The sequence below is a fragment of the Patella vulgata genome, chromosome 8 (genome assembly GCF_932274485.2).
Source record: "Patella vulgata chromosome 8, xgPatVulg1.2, whole genome shotgun sequence".
NCBI classification, from domain to species: domain Eukaryota; kingdom Metazoa; phylum Mollusca; class Gastropoda; family Patellidae; genus Patella; species Patella vulgata.
Window position 1 is genome coordinate 10,912,942 of NC_065886.2, and position 22,673 is coordinate 10,935,614.

Sequence of the window (22,673 nt, forward strand, 5' to 3'; positions counted from 1 at the left end):
ATCTTTTACATGCATTCTAATGTATACACGGGACCTCCATTTTTTGTCTCATCCGAAGGACTAGACAGCTGTCCTCGTCAGGCCCTCCGTTCTGCACCACTGACAAGGGGAAACCACGTCGGAAAATCAGGATAAACTTTCTCAGCCAATGCAGGGATTGAACACCCGACCTCCAGGCTAGCGAGCCAGCGTCTTAACCACCTATCCACCATGGCTCACCTCTATGAACAATTCGTGTATGGAAATATCCTCTACTCCCACAAAAAATTTCCCCTGCTTAACTCTCTCTCCCCTAGGACAAAATCCTGCACCCTGCCTTTGTTATTTAGAGTTTCAAAAATCAGTTAGCTTATTCATGTTTTCATTTAGCTAGTTCCATGACCCTGTAGAAAATGGACAATCCCTCTCAGCCAACACGCCTCGATTATATCCCCCACAGTTTCAGAACAGCAGATTAGCAAATCAGACAAATTGTTCAACAATATATGTACAGTATATCCAAGACAACCATGTACTCTCTTGGACACAGTGATTGGTGGGTTGAATAGTCTATTCCATACACATGTACACATATAGGGAGAAAATCTCCTGGGGGAGCCACACTGCGAGGAGTATGGGGGGGACCCTTTCTTACACTCGATTTCAGGAAATCTTCCTGTCAGTGCAGGGAGCCATAGTGGCTCGGTGAGTCAGACTCTGGGTTTTTGATCCTGATGTAGTTGCCAAAGTTCCTCAGGATTTCTGACAGGTTGGGCAAGAACAATGCATGGCGTGTGTCGGTCTTCATTAGCCCTTCTGTACAGAAAAGTAGAACATTAAACCCCATTTCATTTCATTAAACACCTAACAATAATTACTATATTTAATATGTCACATATTTTTTAAACCAAGATATTTGTTGATATGTCACATATTTTTTAAACCAAGATATTTGTTGAAGTAAGAAATGAGGAAAGATAGAGTTTATACTCCCGGCAAACATGTCTTCCTCTACATTATAATAATTAGTGACAAGTTCATGATATACATGTCTTAAATAGATAATATTTACTTTTTAAAATATTCAAAATATTTCACATTATCCTTTTTTTAAAAGGTCAATCTGCTTTCCTGAAAGGTCAAATGTTAATCTATTCAAAACTTCAGGTAATAATGGATTAGTGCTAAATGATAAGGCCAGTTCAATTTTTCATCATACATGTAGGTCACAAGATGTAAACAGGGCTAGTGCTAATCCCAACCCTAACCCTAACCCTGGACTTAGCCCCAATCCTTACCAAACCCTAACCTACAATCTCGCCAACAATCATGTGCCCTAACCTTATTTACATCTGAACAACCTTGACAAAAAATAAGCTGACTTTAACAAATAGATTAAGCCTTTATATGGAGTGTTAAGTGGTAAACTATTTTAATAGGATAAAAAACTGCTACTTGTGAGGTTTGAAAGGCTATACATGTAGTGACATCAGTATGTAGTTTCAGGCGTTTCAAGTACCAAAGGGTTAATTACTAAACTTTGTAGAAATATTACATGACTTCTGAATTTGAACAATATCTAACATTTCATGACTTAATCCAAGCTAGACTGTAACCTGGATGCTAAACCATAATATGTCACCAAAATAAATCAGTAATTGTTCTTCAATTAGTATGTGTTATGTACCTGTAGTTTATTGCTCTATCCAGTTACTAAATGCCTCTAAGTTATATTCAAATTACAGGTAATTATCTAACAATTAATCAAACAAAATCAAAATATGTAAAACTTTAGAATATTTGTGTTGACTATAAACCTGTATTACATGTACATGTATATAAGATGAAGGGCGATATCTGGTCATTATTACAGAGGCAGACCACCATTAATTTTTCCAAATCTAGGCATCTAAATGTACAATTTATAGTGTGTATACATGAGCAAATTTTTTAGGCTTTTTTTTATCTACAATCAAAAAACAAAGTTTGAATTAATATTTTCTTTCAGGTTTTGGTACACATTTGATGAAACTTTGGTAAAAAGTTCCATCAGAATAAACCAGTGATTCTCCTAAGTGTGTCGCGAAATTTTGAACGGCACACTAAGAAAATGCAAAAAAACCAACATGATCCTAATTGAGTATTCACACTGGTGTCTACTGGTAACTTCATAGCTGCGTTATTCTTTATTTAGTTTGAGTCGTTCTATGCGTCTATGACTAGTCTGTGTCTACGGTTAATGCCGTCTATGAATTGCCATGTTTTTATTTTGCAAAATTCAAATATTTTTCATATATATTAGGCAGGTGTGCCTCTATTTTTTCATGTGTTTCAAGGTGTGCCGTTGGCATAAAAAGGTTGAGAATCACTGGAATAAACACTGAAGTCAATTGGGTTAATTAATGGTGGTTCAGCAGCCAATATATATATACAAGCTGATCTAGAAACAAGCTTTAACTTAAAGGTTTCTATCTCACAGAACACCACACACAAGATAACAGATTCTGTTTACTTTTAACAAATGACAATAGCTCACAGAACGTCTTCCTATCTTAACAAAAAAAACATCCCTGCAACCCAAAACCATTAACCAATGACCTTTACGCTTGACCTCTTAAAGCTTTTGAAGTGACCCCTAGCTGATTAAGGGGTCGTTAAAGTGGGCGTGTTATGTTCCTCCTCAAACAAAGTCTTCTGGTAATGAGGGTAGCTTGGGGTTTATTATTTCCTATGTCTGTTTATATTGGTGTTTATAGCAGAAACACTGACAGTCTTACGCAACCTAATGACTTAATAATTCCTTTTATAGACAATTGAACTCCCATTTTGTCTAGTAATGACTTGTTAACCGATGGGGCGTTTTAGTAATGACCTAAATGTGTTTAATTTTTATGTTAAATGCCCTTTCTATTAAAACGTTCATGCTACCAGAAATAATTTGTCCAATTTAAAAAATACCTTGATGTTTAAAATCTGTAACGAGACCAGCCAGTCTGTTAACTTGATAGCCTTTTATAAAAAATCTAATGAATGTATAGGCTGAATACACTATCGTGAGAGGGAATGAATCACTGAAAATAACTTTATTGTGACTTACTGAGAAAAAAACCCAGCATGATTGATAATTACTAGATATTTTTGTTAAGTCAACATGTAAAGGTTGTTTTTTTTTAACTACATACCAATGTAGGTCTCTGTGAGGTCAATTTTGCATTCTGTTTTTCACTTGTAAATTTCTTCTTATCTTAACAACCATGCAAGGAAGTGGATTTGTCATAACTTTTTTTGGGGGGGGGGGAGGGAGAGGTTTAATGTCTAGGTCATTTTGGGACTTACATATGGTCCAATTCTATTTTAATAATTCGCTTGTACGTAGGGGTTTAGCAGTTGGAGGAAACCGGAGGACTCCAGAGAAAACCCACAATGTTGGACATATGATCCTACTCCTTGTTAGTACAAGCAGGGAATCGAAACCATGTCACAGGGCTCAATGACAGACCTGATTCAACCAATCGACTGATTCCCACCCACCCCACCCCACCCCCACCCCGCATTGGAGCAAACCATGGCCACAAGCCAAAGATGACCGGCCAGTTAAGACGTCAAAGCGTGACACTCTAGACCATCCCAACTAGAATTTAGACCAGGTGCTTCCTGTCAAAACGATCTGACAACTTCGTGTACCTGTGCCTAGCAATGTTAAACAATGCATGAAAACAGAAAAATCAGAACGTGATTGACGAAGTACAAAATATTAACGTCACTGAACGTATTTCCTCCAACTTACACATGTTGATTGGGAGATTAGCAAATTTAGATATATCAGGTGAAAATACGAAAAAAATACACATAAAAATGAAAAATTTGTCATTAATGTTGACACCTTATTGACATTGATTAATGATAAATCAATCTTACATGTGTATAGGTAGGCATACAGGTAGATATTACAGGTATGTAGGTACATGTATACAGTAGGTAGATATAGGACGGTACATTTATATACATGCATATATACTGTACATGTACATTATCGTGCATACAAATGAAATGAAATGGGGTTTAATGTCCTACTGTTCTGCTCCTATACTGAGCTAATGAAGATGGGCATATGCCAGTGTGCTATGAAGGAAATTTTGCAAGGAAAGCGGCCCTTTGGCCTACTCTTATATCGAATTCCAACTGCCAAGGGATCTTTTACGTGCACGCCAATGTGTACATGGGACCGTGATTCTTCGTCCCACCCGAACCACTAGACAGCTGTCTTTGTCAGGCCTTCCGTCCTGCACCTCTGAACTTTCTCGGCCAATGCAGGGATCGACATGTGACCTCCAGCGTCTTACTCAATTAGCCACCGTGGCTCCTATTGTAGGCTACATGTAGTTATCAAGGTACAATGTAGGTACAGTACATGTATGTAGATATTACAGTACAGGTACAATCAGATATTACATGTACATAGAGATAAATTTATTGCCTTTATCCATTGTATGCATACAGCTGGAATTTTTAGACATACATTATGCAAGAGCTAAATCTGTTTATTGCAGGTCTTTCTTTAGGCCTGAAATGTTATCTAAATTATCCAGACCATAATCAACTCTAGATGGCATCGCTAGCCTGCGAATGCGATCTTAAGTGGATTGTGATCCGATTTACTGCATAACTTTCCTTCTCGATTAAACGATTAAATGGATAATCGAGACTAAGCTGTTTAACATACTGACTTTAGTAATGATGACCGAGGCTAAGCAGAAATTTCATTCGCTTAGTTCTCGGTTTATAGTGGATCAAATTGAATGAAATTTTCAGCAAATTGCCTTTACGTTATCTAGTTTTTAATTATTATAGTGAGAACTGGCAACTCGTTATCGAATCTCCCATAATGTACCTTTAACCAACTGCATGTACATCTTAGTAAGAATAAGATTATATAGGCCATAGTTTGATCAATAAAAATATAAACAAGTCAATCAAGTTTTTTAAGATGTAAGTAAAAAATCAATAAGTTGTAGCAAACAGTTAATTAATCTTTTAAATGTCAATTGTATAGAATATTGAAAACAAACTTTAATTGGCATATCAATTGGTTTTCTCTTAAATATTAAATTGTACATATTGTTTTCCATGTCTATGTTTTAGGTCAACAGTTTTCCTTAACACATAAAGAATACATGATCATCGTACATGTACATTGTACATGTATATCATCTTCAGCTAATATTGGTAATATTAAATTGTACATATTGTTTTCTGTGTCTATGTTTTTGGTTACCAGTTTTCCTTAACACATAAAGTATACATGATCATCATACATGTACATGTACTTCATCATCTTCAGCAAATATTAAATTGTACATATTGTTTTCTATGTCTATGTTTTGTTTACCAGTTTTCCTGAATACATACAGTATATACATGTACACAATGTGTACATTATCTTTAATCGGTAAATATTAAATTAGGAACAATATTGTTCATTAACACATGTTCTTCTGACCAAGTAAATATTATTACATTGTAAATGACATAATCAACGAGTAATTGAAATACAGGTCAAACAAATTGAAATAAAACATGTGTACATTATCTTTGATCAGTAAATATTAAAACATGTGGAAAACAAATTGAAATACCAGAATATGTGGGTAACCCGGTCTAAGAATTGTTACACAACAGTAAACAAGAGTTAGGGTTAGGAATATATTGTGGTCCGTTTTTTTATTGTATAATTAAGACACTACATCAAAGAGAGAGAGAGAGAAATGGGGTTTAACGTCCACTCGACACAAACTAGGTCATTTCGGGACTAACATATGGTTTAATTTTATTTCAATAATTCGCTTGCGCGTAGGGGTCTTTAGCAGTGGGAGGAAAACGGAGGACCCGGAGAAAACCCACGAGGTTGGACAGGCGACCCTACTCCTTGTCACGTACAACAGGGGATTCGAAACCACGCCAGTCGACTCAATGACAGACTTTATGATACAGCGCGCGCACGCTAACCATTCAGCCATCCAACCCCCCTACTATATAAAGTATCAATATAACGAAACAGTCTGTCAATAACGTTAAGTCAATTTAATTTGTTAATTTTAACCAAATATTTGACTTGATTCAAGAGAACTTTTATTTGATCATCTTCTACTTTGCCAACCAACTTTCTAAAATGAAACTTGTTAACATTATTAGGATCCCTCACATACTATACATGAGCTGTACTTGATGGTTATTACATGTACATGTTTCCAAATCCAGAATCTTGGTTATGGGGAATTCCCTTCTCATGCTGTACATGATGGGTATTATATCTTGGTCATGGGGAATGCCCTTCTCATGGTGTACATGATGGGTATTACATCTTGGTCATGGGGAATTCCCTTTTCATGCTGTACGTGTACATGAAGGGTATTACATGTAGAATCTTGGTCATGGGTATTTACTTTCTCAAACTGTACATGATGGTTTTTTACATGTAGAATCTCGATCATGGGGAATTCCCTTCTCATGCTGTACATGATGGTTATTACATGTAGAATCTTGGTCATGGGGAATTCCCTTCTCAAACTGTACATGACGGTTAAAAGAATTCTCAACCTACACTTACAACTTGTTAACAAACATACATGTAATATAATATTTTTACAGTAAAACATGTTCATCCATACAGTATCTAAATAAGAAACAAGATGTTATTAATGTATGTACACTACCAGATAAACTAATATCATATTCCATATCTACTACATGTAGATTTCATATACAACAGTAGGGATCAGTTAATATACACATGTACATATATAAACAGTAGTGATCTGTTAATATACCCTACAGGTACAATTAGAGTGAGAGAGAGAGGGGTTTAACGTCCACCAGACACAAACTAGGTCATTTCTCACAGCTGACCACAAGGCAAATGACCAAGATGCCAAAGATGAAATTGTTTTCAGAGAGAGAGAGAGAGAGAGAGAGAGATAGATAGAGGGGGGAGGGTTTAAAGTTCACTCAGCATGAACTAGGTCACTTTGGGACCAACACATGGTTCAATTTTATTTCAATAATTCGCTTGCGCGTAGGGGTCTTTAGCAGTGGAGGACCCGGAGAAAACCCATGAGGTTGTCACGCACAACCGGGTAATCAAAACCACGCCAGCTGACTCAATGACTGACCTTATGATACAGCGCACACGTGCTAACCATTTGGCCATCCAACCCCACTAGGTACAATTAGAATGGGCGAGGTTGAGAAACGAAATGGGGTTTAATGTCCTACTCTTCTGCTCCAGTTGGCCTAAGAGAACAGGCATGTACCCTACAGCTTCCTACATGTATGAAGGAAATTTTGCTCTTATATCGAATTCCAACTGATAAGGGTTCTTTTACGTGCACGCCTATGTGTAATCGGGTCTTTGGTTGTTTATCCCATCTGAACAACTATGTGTTATCCCTTGCCAGCCTCTCCCATCCTGCACAAATGACAAGGGGGAACTTTCTTGGTCAACATTGGGAGCGAAACCAAGACCTTCAGGCCACAGTGGCGCTCAGTGAGTATGGTTCTGGCTCAGTGAGTATGGTTCTGGCTCAGTGAGTATGGTTCTGGCTCAGTGAGTATGGTTCAGACTCTGGCTCAGTGAGTATGGTTCAGACTCTGGCTGAGTGAGTATGGTTTACCTCAGTGAGTATGGTTCTGGCTCATTGAGTATGGTTCAGACTCTGGCTGAGTGAGTATGGTTTACCTCAGTGAGTATGGCTCTGGCTCATTGAGTATGGTTCAGACTCTGGCATGACTGGCTCAGTGAGTATGACTCTGGCTCAGTGAGTATGGCTCTAGCTCAGTGAGTATGACTCTAGCTCAGTGAGTATGGTTCTGGCTCAGTGAGTATGACTGGCTCAGTAAGTAGGACCCTGACTCAGTGAGTATGACTCTGATTCAGTGAATATGGCTCTGATTCAGTGAGTAGGACTCTGATTCAGTGAGTATGGCTCTGACTCAGTGAGAATGGTTCGGGGATCACTAACCAGAAAGTCACTGGTTTGATTCTGATTTTGGATAAGAAAGTTCCTCTTAATTTTTTCAGCGTGGTTTCCTCTTTTCAGTATGCAGGACAGGCAGTTGGTAAAAGAAGGAACAGTGTCTAGTCATTGGGATGGGGTGATAAACTGAGGTCCCTGGTACACACGTTGATGTGCATTAAAAGAACCCTTAACAGTTGGATTTCGATAAAGAATATGCCCGCTTGTGTGCAGGAAAGTCGGACGTTAAACCCCATTTCATGAATTAAAGATACATTATGGGAGATTTTTATAGAGAGTTGGCCATTCTTGCTATAACAGTTCAAAAGTAGATGATGAAAGAAGAATATATTGAAAAATTCAGTCAAATTACTTTATTCTGAACATAGTTATCATCGTTGTAATATTTGCCTAGAAATGGTAGCGAAATGTGTCTTCACCTTTGCCGATCGTTTGATTGACAGGCGTTAACTCCACCTACATGTCTCGATTATCAAGTAAAGTTTTCAATGGCATACGGAAACGCTTTACAGCGGCCTCGCTAAGTATACTCTATCATTTAGCCTCGATCTAACTTACGTATTTTCCTCAGGTTACCCCTTATTTGATTTAATCAATTAGTGAAATCCTATTTAAATCCGAGCTGTAGCCGAGCCATCCGTGGGTCTACAGAGTTGATTTTGGTCTTGTTGTTTAAATAAAGATCTAATTTATAATTTCTATAACATCTGAAGCCTAAATTAAGACTTGCAATAATCAGATTTAGCTTTTGCATAATGCATGTTTAATTAGAGGAAATTTTACAAATATTGAATAAAGGTGTGCAGGCCAAATCTTGGTGTATTCCTATTTCATATAGGAACGGTCTCTCCCCCGAAGGTGTCCGCTGACCGTTTCTCCCTGCTCGAGAATTCTGTCAACGACACTTCACGTAGACGTACATTGTGTATAAGTTATTCTGAATGATTCCCGCGGTCTTTTAAATGGACTGTTTTCACGAGTATTGTCAGTATAAAAATAAACCTCAACTTCAGCCATCACTCAAATTATTTCAATTAGTATTATGTAGGGAATACGTAATCTAGAAATATATACCACATTTCGCGCGCTGGAAAAGGGCGGAACTTCTTCTACAGAATGCCATTCCCAGATAACACGTGGTAGGTCACTCAATGTCAGACTGACGCTTTTATAGAACGGTCATAAAACCGTGGATATCAAATTTATATTTGGCCTACTTGTATGCTTCACGTGGGACTACAATAAATACCCAAATCAAAAACCTAAAAACCCAGCAGACGTTAAATCACTAACGAAAAAAAAAAACAACATTCATGAAATACGAGTGAAATAGTAAACGGACCTAAACTGGAAGTGAACAGCTACAGGGCGCAGTCTAAATTAGTCGAAACGTTTAAAAATGTCAACTATTTTTTTTTTAACGTTCTTCAAGAACATCTTCAAAACTGTAGCTACGTGTTGGAGTTAGTAAGCCGGTGAATCGTGTGTTGACAAAACGTAAATGAAGTCACACGTATGAAATCATCGGGATTTTGACAGGTGAAACTATTCAAATGTTGTCATAGAGCCTCTACAAGCGACCACTTAAAACCGCTTCAATGACTTTTAAAGACCTATATATATATATACACGACTTACCTGTATCCATCGTTCTGTCTCGTGAAGCGCTAACTCCGTGAAAAATTCTAACTCCTCATCTTCTAAATATTTATTTTCCCAATCTTCAGATTCCGTTCCTAGTTCGGTCTGTGCCATATTTTATTGACAATATCCTCTTGGTTTTTATTACACAGGCGATACACACACAGACACGGGACAACGCGAAGAAGCGTCCCAGTGAAGACTAAGCCCTTCACTGCACTGTGAATAACCAACCCGTTGAATACTAATCAGCCGATGTTTTGTGTATAGTGGCCGTGTACTGATAGAAGATAGCGTAAAGTATAGTACTATTCTTTGCATCTGATTACAGAGCAAACTTCTATCGGATCGGTAGGCCTACTTATAAATCCAATAAACGAATCCCACACACACTACGACATCAGAAAACGAATCCATGATCCTTCAATAAAGCCATTGCGGAGAATCACCGTCCAAAAAGTTTTCTCGAAATATTTCGCGTTATCTAAACTATAAACAACCCGCTCTTCTCTGTGCTGCAATGCCTGAAGGGGGTCATAACACGGTCATGTGACCATTCTCCGTCACCCTCGACAATTTGATTGGTCAGTGATATAACCTGTGTCCAGTTTCATTCATTCGTAACGGCACGTGAGCGAAACAATGTGTATGTTTTTTCACGTACTCTAATATTTTCTCAGGGTTTCATTCATAGAAATACATTAAGCGGATTAATGCGGGCGCTAATGATGTTTATAAATTGCCCAAGATTAAATGTTTTTGTTGACGATTAGTGTAGTCGAAGTACTTTATTTGGTGTTTTGTCCGGCGAACCTGTGATCGGAGGGTTTCAACCACAGAGCATTTAAAAACTAATCCGTCAATTTGACGTAAAGTCCGTCAAATGATGTAAAATCCCGCTGAGAAAGTCATCAAGCCGACAAAAATCCGTGACAGATACTCGATGGATGTTCTGACGTATTCCCAACTTTATTAAGCCTGTAACAATTACGACATATTACAGTCTCCCAGTGGATTTATTTTCTCCGGAAAACCATGAACCTTATAATAGATGTATGGGAAAATTTTCGCGAGACCGTATAAACTTCTGCATAAACCCAAAACAAACAAAAATCAATTTTGATAAAGATGTCCTTTTTCGTGCATAGTTCAAGCAAACTATTATGTATTCATAACTTTGGTTTATTTTTTTTGTGCATACTTTCTTTGTATTTTTCAAATGTAATATATATAATGCCATAATGTATTTAATGATGCTGCCCGAAAAAGGTGTTTTGTGTATCCATCTCTCTATAAGTTGAATAAATACCCTGGACATCGTTTAGTTTTAAACAGTTCTGTCACTTGCAAAGTTATCTAAATATGAATGCTTAGTTTCTGTCTTTAATAATTCCCAGAGAACTTTTTGTTTTTTGGTAAACCTACAAGCATAGCTCGAATCTAACCCGTGACGCGGGCTGACTCTGTACGGGAAATATTTTAACTAGGGAAGTAATATTTATGAATGATCTGAGGTTAAACGTCCTACTTTTCTGCACCAACCGGGCGGGAAATAAGTTAAAAAGAAATCCAAAGATAAATTTATAATAAATAAACAGATGCCCTATGAATAGACACGCAACTTGTGGGTTTGTTTAGTTTTTTTTAGTCGCACCGCATGGGCACGTGCCAGTGCTTGGGTCGACGCCTAGTTCAGATGTATACAGTTTCATCAATGACTGGTGGTGCGGTTATATTTATCAAAACGATATCGTACGCAAAAATGTATTGAAAACAACTTTTGGGCGTTTACTCATGTTCAATAAACCTTTTTATACAATGAGACTTACCTCAATACCGTATTGCATAAATAGCTATTTGATTCGATAACAACAAGATTTTATTTATTTTTTTTTATTTTACTTTGACACTATTTTTAAACTCTGTTGTGTGAGTAATACATGGACGACATTATATAGATTCTTTCTTTGAAAATGTTTCACTTGATAAAAATTTAATTTGAATGGATATACAGCGATGCGTAAATAGTTCACATACCATTAAGAGATATATATAAACCCCGTTAGGGTTTAATTGCATATTTTTTTTAAATATTTAGGTCGTATAAATAAAGGTTTGACCCGAGTATTCACTTGTAATGTATATCTATAAATGTACGGTGATAAACGATATTTTAAATGTTATCTAAATAGTTTTGTGTTTGATAAGGGTGAAACAATCACTGATTTGGTGTTCAGGTTATCTTGTATTTTTGATTGTCTTATCGTATGCTTCCAACCAACGGGATGTCGCAGATCATTTTGAAAAAAATCCAACAAATTGACAATGAAATGGAATGGGGTTTAACGTCCTAACTTTCTCCACCAACCGGGCTAATAAAGATATGCATATACGTCATTGTGCTTAATGGTAAATATTTCCCGTATATCGGCCTATACTCTTATTTCGAAGTTCAATTGTCAATGGTTTTTCCATCCAACTGGAGGGAATCTGAGATCAAATTTTTAAAAAATTCTACAAACTGACAATGAACCATGTCAACTGTGTCCGAAAATTAAATGATATAATATTGCCCTAACCTCTTACTTAGTAGCCCCCTCCCGCTCCACCCGCTCTTTCATAAAACCAACAAAATAAAGCCCATCCACTCCTCTTTTTTTCTGGAGTTGAATACTATGGCATTCAGGGAATTTATTTTTTACATTCCTTGTAGAATTACGAGGCAATAAAGTTTAAGATGTATGGTTGTCTTGTCTGATTACAACATAATAATAACGTCATACCTTTCTGTGCCGTGGGTGTGGGGGTGGAGGGGGGATGGCCGAATGGTTAGCGCGGATGCGTTGTATCAGGAGGTCTGTAATTGTGTCAACTGAGTTAAACCTCTCTCTTTCTTCTCTCTCTCTCTCTGTGCCAGTCTGGATAATTAGGGAGACTTTGCTCGGAAAGCGATGCTGCGCTCTGCTCTTAGATTGAATTTCAATTGTCAAAGGTCCTTTTATCCTTTTACGTGCACGCCAACGTGTACACGGGGATCTCGGATTTTCGTCCCATCCGAACAACTAGACAACTGTCCTTGTCAGACCCGCCCCCAGTAACAAGGGGAAACCACTCCGCAAAATCCTGGGGAACTTTCTCGACCAACACGAGTATCGAAACCGGAATCTCGTCGTTAGAACGGATCTATATAATGTCGTTCATGTATTACTCACAACGTGATGCCTAAATCACTGAGCCACCGTGACTCCATGGGTATATATACAGAATTACGCCTAATTTCACAGCATTTGAAGAAAAAAAACGGAGACGGTAATATGTAATTAATAAATAGTCTTTTTCTGTCAGTGAATGTATACGTTTTACAGTACTGTTATAGTGTATCTTTGTATATATTTTATTACTATTTAAAATAGTAATTAACCAATGTCCGAATTGATGTCTAACTAGTCTTTTAAGTCTTTAAACTGTTTGGGTTTAAACTTAATGTAACGATAAATATTACGTTATTATAGTTAAAGGACAATATTGGTGTCAGTCATTATAAAATATGTGATAGAACTGGTTAAATACATCCCAAATACAATTTTAACACAGAGATCATTGCTACGGGAGATGTGTAACAAGCACGTGAAGAAACGGGAAGTGACGACAAACATGACAAACACGAGTTATCCTTCTATATATCTAATTGAAGTAACGAGCGATAACAGACACGCGATCGAATTTCAGTTGACTGATAATTCAGTTGAAGATGAAAAGTTATTATATGAGATGGTGAGAGGATATCTGACAATTCAAAAAAAGAATTGGTTGTCAGTAGATAAAAGATAACGAACAAATTAGAAAAAATCCGTGCATTGCCATGTTTTTATTAAGAACAGAAAGAATAAAAACGGGGGAATGCACTGGATTTTTCTATTTTTCTCGTTTCCCCTTATCTAGTGATAGCCAATTCTATTTTTGAATTGTGAGATACCCTATCACCGTCCCATATATAATAACTTTTCATCTTCAACGGAATTAAATTATCAGTGAAATGAAATTCGATCGTTTGTCTGTTATCGCTCGTTACTTCATTCAGTTATATAGAAGGATAACTCGTGTTTATCATGTTTGACGTCACTTCCCGTTTCTTCACGTGCTTGTTACACATCTACCATAGCAATGATCTCTGTGTTGAAATGATATTTGGAATGTATTTAACCAGTTCTATCACATATGTAATAATGACTGACACCAATATTGTCCTTTAACACGCGTTCTTGCTATGTCCATATCTTCTTCTAGCGATACATATCTCGTTATTGTGACCAGTTTTTGGACACTCGTTATTAAAAGTAGAAATTTAACTATTTATTCTGAGTTATCATCGTCGTTAGTGTTGGAATAAGCTACAACACCCAGAAAACAGCACTGCGGCAATACTTACACTAATGTTTGTATTTTGACCATAAATAGGCCTTTTCTGTAGGTGAATGTATACGTTTCACATTACTTACTGGTGTTTGTATTTTTACTATAAATAGAAGTTAAAACTGTATTGTTGAACTACGTCATTTATGTAAATAATATAGACACTACACCCCTGTAAATACGTCATTTATACGTAAATCCATCACGTTCTGGCTATTCCGGGGAGGAAAAAATATATTCGTTTGACAACCGGAACAGTAATTGTGTTGAAATTCATTGAAGAATGTACATAGTAGCTTATACTACAGAACAACAAGTAAATGAAATGAAATGAAATGGCGCTTAACGTCCTACTGTTCTGCTCCGGCTGGGCTAATGAAGACGGGCATACGCCATACAGTGTGCTATGAGAGAAATTTTGCCTGGGCAAAGATGGCCTATTCTTATGTCGAATTCCAACTGCCAAGGTATCTTTTACGTGCATGCCAATGTATACACGGGACCTAGGTTTTTTGCCCATCCGAACGACTAGACAGCTGTCCTTGTCAGGCGTTCGATCAGACACAGGTCTTTAGAGAACTAGTATATAGGGAGCTGGTACTTAAAAAATCTCAGATGTTTTAGCTTTGTCATATTTCGTCACGGACCATTCTAACTCCGTTTTATGTTTCGGTTGTTTACCCCGCTTTATTTTGTTATTGGTACATTTCTGTATAGGACACGGCTTGTGATTGGTCGACTTTGAATCAATCTTTCAATTAAAATCGATGATACGGAAAACTGGACAGATTTTATTGATAAATAATTTAATTTTGTCGTCGCTCGAGGGTCCAGTGCGCACTCTTCTTCAACATTTCTTTATTTGTTTGTAGAATTATCAAATAAACCGAACAAAAATAACACAGAGAGAGAGAGGGGGGAGGGGGTCATTTCTGGACTAACATACGGTTCAATTGTACTTCAGTAATTCGCTTGTGGGTAGAGGGAGGAAACCGGAGGACCTGAGGTAAGCTTACATTTTATAAACGCTTTATTTGTCTCGTTCACTAGGCACATCATCGTTGTTTTAAAAAAGCTTGAAGGTCGAGTTATCATGGATGCAAGGTCATTAATAAGTAGATCAATAAAGTAATAAGAAACAAAATAGAGTTTTATTGTACGTCAGCACCGACTGGACTATATTGCCCTTCTATAGAACAGGAAGCCATTGTGGCCCAGCGAGTAAGACGTTGGCTTGCTAACCTGGTGGTCCGTGTACGATCCCTACGTTGGTCGAGAAAGGTCAAAGGAATTATCGGGCGTGTCCCCCCCCCCTTTTGTCGGTGGTGTAGGACGGGGTGACTGGCAAGGGTCAAGGGACAACGTATAATCGTTCGGATGGGACGAAAAACTGAGGTCTCCTGTACGCATTCAGGGGCGGATCCAGGATTTTCAGAAAGGGGGGGGCGTTGTGCCCCCACTTGGGAGTGCGTAACCCATCCCTCGGTGAGCGAACTGACGGGCAATCAACCAAGTCACCACACACGGGGATCACTACCATTTTTAAGTATTTTTGTTCTTCTTTCCCGCGAGAATATATGGGGCAAAAAATCGTTCGCCATCGCAAAAACTAGGGGGGGGGGGGGCGTGCCCACCGGATCCGCGCCTGGCATTGGCCTCTAGTCAGAGCAGAACAGTACGAGTTAAGTCCCATTTCATTTTTTATAGAACAACTCTTACAATTTTGGAAGCAGCAGGACAGATCATGTTTGATATTGTATATATGAGGTTGCTTGAAGTGGCCAGCAAAAATTGAACATAAACAGAAGAAAAAAAAACACAACGCTTTAATGTGGGTGTGTGATTATTAGGTCAAGTTTTGATAAAGAATTAGTCATATCCTTACTAATCCTAGCTAACTGTATAACATAAGATTATATATGTAATCTATATTCATATCACCACATCAAAAATACACTATAAAGTAATAATACACAATAAGCTGAAAGGTGGAAACGAATATCCCTACAATCGGTTATTTACACATGTGTGTGTGGAGGGGGGGGGGGCGAATGGTTAGCAGTAGCACGTACGCACTGTATCACAAGGCCTGTCATTGAGTCAACTGGCGTGGTTTCGAGTCCCCGGTTGTACGTGACAAGGAGTAGGGTCGCCTGTCCAACCTCGTGGGTTCTCACCGGGTCCTCTGGTTTCCTCCCTTTGCTAAAAACCCCTACACACAAGCGAATTATTGAAATAAAACAATTAAACCATATGTTAGTCCCGAAATGACCTAGTTTGTGTCGCGTGGACGTTAAACCCCATTTCTCTCTCTATCTATTTACAAATGACGGGCTAATTTAAAATGGGTATCTTAACCGTCCACTTTTTGTTGATGAAAATCATATTTGTCATTTGAGAGATTCACCAAGCACATCGTTAATCAGCACATGATTGACTAATATGAAATGCTTATCTACATCATTCAATTTTTGTTGATGGAAAGAAATTTGGTCATTTGGGAAATTCGCCAAGCTCTTTTTAAATTTTGAGAAATACTGTAAGACAGTGAAATATTTTTAAGAATGGTCAAATTATATTTAAGAATGGTTGAATGATTTTAACGTCTCCTCGGCATTTCACTTATTTTGACATTAACTTTATTCTTTTCGCTACAAGATACCGCAATGGGTTAGAACTTGTTCCCCCTCAGTATAAAGTCACATCTCTTATTGACTATTAACCAGGATATTTACGAGTAGAATATATCTTGTAAATGTTGTATAAGATAGGTAATGTGATATACATGTAGTAGATTAGATATATCTATTGGTATAGATAATACACCTATATCATCTAGCAGGTGCCCGTTATATACATATATATCTACTATAGATAATCTCTTACTTATAGAATTACTTATCATACCACCAATACTCTTCCTGTGGGCGTGATTTTGTAAAAGTACGAGGCTAAAAACATTTCTTTTTTCACGTATTTAATCTTTGATCTGTAAAAATGTGGATATATTAAGAAGATACAACCAGCAGGACCCATGAGAGGGGGTGCAGCCGGTGCGCCGTCCCATGGCCAATAAGAGTATGGGGTCCATGAAATCAAAGTTCAAAATTGAAATGGTCAATTATACATGAATTTTTATTGTTCCTTTGAAGATTATATAAGTATGTAAACAAAAGATTTCGCTTTTTCACAATCTGCTAGTGAATCATCTAGATATGACTAGAGTTGGAAAGGAGGGGGGGTGTTGGGGGGGGGCGCAAAAATGGTCTAGCTCCGGCACATTTTTATCCTGTCAGGGGCCCTGCCGACCAGTTTCTAATGGTGGCGGGGGAACGAGAGGAAGAAGGCGGGTGGGGGTACTCATGTAATTTAACAGGAATATCAGAGACATTAGAATTGTTGGGGTACTACCATGTATTCAGTCTAAAGTATACGTTGATAGTCACCGAACCGCTAAAATCAGTGTCCTGGTTGAATTCACTTTTTCAAAGGAAGAATTTTGGGAAACAACAGCGGTGATATAGTGAGATTCTAATCTATGTTTATTCTCCGCAGTAAGACAGGTTGAGCGATGGGTGACGAAATATTAAATTAATGAATTAATTAACCTAGAGAAATTTTTATATTTTGCAAACAAGCAACGTACATTGAAAAACGTTTGTTCTCCTATATGTTTACCTTATATTTAAATATGTAATTCAGTTTAATATGTGTTATATATATGTGTTTGATATAGTTTTTGTATATATGTTGTTGTTTATTAAAGATTTAACGTCCAATACATTAATATGATATTATGGACAGGTTGATTTAATTAAGTTATTTACACTTAATGGGTTGAAAATTGGTAAAAACACTAAATAAAAACGTCAGTGTATATCAAAAGTCATCTTAAATTTGGTAAAAACACAAAATATACACAAAATATTTATTTGTTTTTATGGTATTCCTTCTGAACTTGACGAATGTGCTCGACGTGTTCCCTAATTAGACCTACACATTAATTATCGTTAAGTAATGCTCTTGTATACGACTTATTACACCAATCTCTTAATTAACGCACTAGGAACGAATTAATACCAATCAATCAGCTCGTAAATCAGACTAATTAAATTAATTAATTAATTTGTGTATCACAGACGATTCACGGGACCCAGTTTAGTGGTCATTAGGGAACTACTTGTGGATCTTGTATGGTTGTCTGGGATATCACCCTAGGTGGAAGTGGCCGTTAAGCTCGACGAATGAACGAACGATTTGTGATTCAGTGAGATAGTTAACCAGGAGATCCCGTGTTCTAATCTGGTGGTGGTCGTGAAGGTTCTTTGGGACACGGTGGTGGTCGTAAAGGTTCTTTGGGACACGGTGGTGGCCTGGAAGGTTCCTCGGGACACGGTGGTGGCCCAGAAGGTTCCCTGGGACACGGTGTTGACCGGGAAGATACCTCGGGGCATGGCGTTGGCCGGGAAAGTTAATCGGGGCACGGTGGTGGCCGGGAAGGTTCCTCGGGATTTGTTGAACGTGGTTTACCCTTGTTAGTGGTGAAGGACGCAGGGCCTTGCAAGGAACGGTGTCTGGTCGGTTGGGTGGGTAAAAAACCGAGGTCACGTGCGTGCGTGTACAAGGCCCTTGATAGCTGGAATTCGATGAATGCCCTTCATAACACACAGTTTGACATATGCCCGTCTTCATTAGCCCGACTAGAAAAGGCAAGTAGGACGTTAAATTCCATTTTATTTCATAATGTGGCCATTAGAATGGTTGTTTTATTATCAATTGGTCAATTAACAAAACAAAGATACAAAAATGTAATGGCGTCTATTACTTGTATCCTCCCCCCCCCCCATTCAATGAAACACATACATATCAGAAGACGGGGATTTATTGTATGAAAAACTTATAGGTTTACGGGCATACATGAATTATTCGTAGAAATGATAACACGACTAAATCTATTTGTTAAGGCCAGCTCAATTTTTTTTCAAGGTCGCTGAGATGTAAATAAGTTTAGGGCGCGAGATTGTTGGCGAGATTGTAGGTTAGGGTTAGGGTAAGCATTGGGGCTAGGTCCAGGGTTAGCGTTAGGGTTGGGATTAGCGTTAGCTGGCCTTATCATTCAGCACTAACCAAAATGCAGGACACTGTAGATATTCATATACTGTATACCGTAAAGCCGATGGTCGTGATTTGAGGAATTGTTAATCCCTTGAGAACTATTATATTGTAAAAGTTGAATCTCTAATAGGAATAAATCAGTCCAAAATTATTTCAACTCCGATAAGTATTTATAAAGATATGACGAATTTAACATTGCACAACATTCATCATTCTTTGACAGGCACCATCTGTAAGTACTGCGTAATTGTATTTTCATGATTTTAAATAAACGACAACCGACTGCAGCTCTTTTGTTAATGCATATTTTCATTTGCACCTAACGCTATTCTGGTTCTGTTTGAGGTTGAAAATGTTAAATTGCCTTATAATGCTAAATGTCTGATATTGCTTTTAATTATTAGTGAACCTCCCATACAGTTTTGTCGTACCAGTTATTCACAGAAAATAAATTTGATGGACTGATATTCCTATTAGAGATTCAACTTTCACAGTATTGTAGTTTGCAACTTATGCCACATTCACAATCCCAGAAATCATCATATCTTTGGACATCATTGGACTGAGAGAGAGAGAGAGAGGGGGGGGGGCGGATTTGAGTGTCCACTCGACACAAAATAGGTAATTTCGGGACTAACATATGGTTCAATTTTATTTCAACGATTCGCTTGCGCGTCGGGGCCTTTAGAAATGGGAGGAAACCGGAGGACATGGAGAAACAGGTGATTCTACTCCTTTTCACAAACAAGCGTGGAATAGAAACCAGGCCAGTTGACTCAGTGGCACACCTTATAATGCAACGTGTATGCGTTAACCATTCGGCCGCCACCCAAACACTATATTGCAGTTTGCAAGGGATTCAATCTCCCTCAAAGACTTTAACATGTAACCATTGATACATTTTATTTGTACCATCAAAAGATATCGGCCCCTATTAAAGTCCCCACATCACGCAATTTGTAAATAAACTCTAAAGGTCAAGTTTCTATGGAATGGCCGCCACAGGCCTGAAGAATTTTTAAAACTCTTTGATGTTTTGGAGTTACAAGTTTCAATAAATGTACAACAAAACATCTAAATCCCCCCCCCCCCCCCCATTGTGTAAGTCATTAAAAACCCAAGACACAAAAGAATAAACTTACATCGTCCATCTCAACATCTGCTTCTATAAATACGTCATAATATCACCAAGATCACAAGATGAATAAGGACGAGCGTACTATATAGATCAGGAACCGATTATGACGTCATCACAGCCATCTGAGAATCAAGACGTCATATCAAAACTCGAAGCTAGTCAATCGATGCCAAAAGTACAGAGCGGTGCCCTAAGAAGCAGAACACCAAGAACAAGATTAAAAATGAACCGGTTTGTGTTAAAAGAAGATAAATAGATAAATTATAACCGCCTATAATCCGCCATAGAATGGCAGTCGGGAACGATAGTTGAAAAATTGTCGTCTTCAGTGTTGTCGTTTTGAAAACAATATAAGATTATATATATGTTTAATTATCGCTATTTTAGGTTTGTTTTCTAATGCGAGGCTCCCCCTGTCGTGCGATGCGTTACGATAGGAATGTCCCTATTTAGTCGGCGATCTGGAACGTGCAGATACGTTCGGATACGTTTCGATACGATCAACACGATTGCTACGACGGACCTCAATATATGATGACCTGATAGGATCACCACGATTACTCCACACGATTAAAACCACGATTTCAATCGTAGCGCGAATCGTCATAGTGGGAACCTAGCATTAGGTAGAACATGAAATGAAATAGGATTTAACGTCCTACTGTTCTGCTCCGACTGGGCTAATGAATACGGGCATACGCCATACAGTGTGCTATTAGGGACATTTTGCCCGGGCAGCGGCGATACGGCCCACTCTTATATCGAATTCCAACTACCATGAATGACTAAAAGAATGACGTTTGACAACTGAATGACCCAAGTGGGCCATTTTCTTGAACAATGTCCTAACTTTTAATTTCCACTCCGTTAATGCTTTTGGTATGTTCAAACGGGTCAAATTCCATTTTCACCCAGTGCCGTTCGTAGACGGCAGAGAAATAAAGTTTTAATATGAACTCTTTGACAGGAGAATAGAGGAGAAGAGAAGAGAAGGGAAGGACGCGAGATCCTCGGATATCAGATTAAGGGGCTCAGATGAACTCTTTTACCGACACAAACTCTAACACGAGCACCGACCTGGCCCAAAGTGGGTGTTCTTGATGTGATGGAATGTTATACCTGACCACACGGGAGTTTATTTACACTAAACATTGTTCTGTTGAGATGGCCTCCACCTCAACCGGTTTACGAACAAAACGGTCAATGACCATAAAAAACACATTTGAATACAACTAGACCCATTCTGTTTCCACTACACTGGAAATGAAACGGGGTTTTGCGTCCCACTTTTCTAAAACAACCGGGCAAATGAATACGGGACACCTGGGGAAGTTTGCCCTGACAACGACAAGTCCTCTAATCCCACTCCTCGTGGAATTCTTTTACGTGCACGCCAACATGTACACGGGACCCGGTTAGATCCATTTCTTAAGCCCATCCTACTACCTACCCTACCCTATTAATAATACTTTCCCTATACCAAATATACCATACTTTTATGGAAAATAACTACCCTATTAATAATACTTTCCCTATACCAAATATACCATACTTTTATGGAAAATAACTACCCTATTAATAATACTTTCCCTATACCAAATATACCATACTTTTATGGAAAATAACTACCCTATTAATACTTTCCATATACAAATATACCATATTTTTATGGAAAATAACTACCCTATTAATACTTTCCATATACAAATATACCATACTTTTATGGAAAATAACTATTTTTACTTTCGTGGGAATGCATCTTAAAAGTGGATTTTAATGTTAATTTTTTTTATTCGATTAAATACCTATATTGTTTAAAATAAATTATGGGAATGCATCTTTATAGTGAATTTCTATTTTTTATTAATTTTTATTTGATTATAATATTTATATACGTATATTGTTTAAAATGAATTCTAGTTTTGTACATGTTTGGTTTTGAGTGTTGTGTTTATAGTAGAGTTCAAGTGATGTGTTTGCGGGGGTTGAGTACGTGCTGTAAAAAACAACTGTTCATGTGAAGAGATATTTTAGGTACCTTCACGTTGGTGTTTAAGATCGGTAAAAGTTGTGTTTGTATACCAAAAAAAAAACAGACTAGACTTTAGATATGGTTTAAACAATTGTACAGATATTTTATTATTGTTATCAATTAACATCGTGAACCAGCGATCAATATTCACTATACACTATAGAATTCAAATGAAATGGGGTTTAACGTCCTACTTGCCAGCACTAGCCGGGATAGTTAAGACGGACATATGTCATGCAGTGTGCTATGAAGGGGAGAGAGAGAGAGAGAGAGAGAGAGAGAGAGAGATTGGGTTTAACGTCCACTCGACACAAACTAGGTC

At 37.8% G+C, this 22,673-nt stretch overlaps 1 protein-coding gene across 2 annotated transcripts in view; it reads right to left on the reverse strand.

The window, feature by feature from the left end:
- The window catches only part of LOC126830949 (histone-lysine N-methyltransferase, H3 lysine-79 specific), a 134,474-nt gene extending 124,328 nt beyond the window's left edge, over positions 1–10,146 (reverse strand). For both annotated transcript variants that reach the window (XM_050561485.2, XM_050561484.2), the window contains exon 1: positions 9,651–10,146. In XM_050561485.2, coding sequence (XP_050417442.1) covers positions 9,651–9,767 — 117 coding nt within the window. In that variant the 5' untranslated portion in view covers positions 9,768–10,146. The remainder of the gene's footprint in view (positions 1–9,650) is intronic.
- Between the last annotated feature and the right edge of the window lie 12,527 nt (positions 10,147–22,673).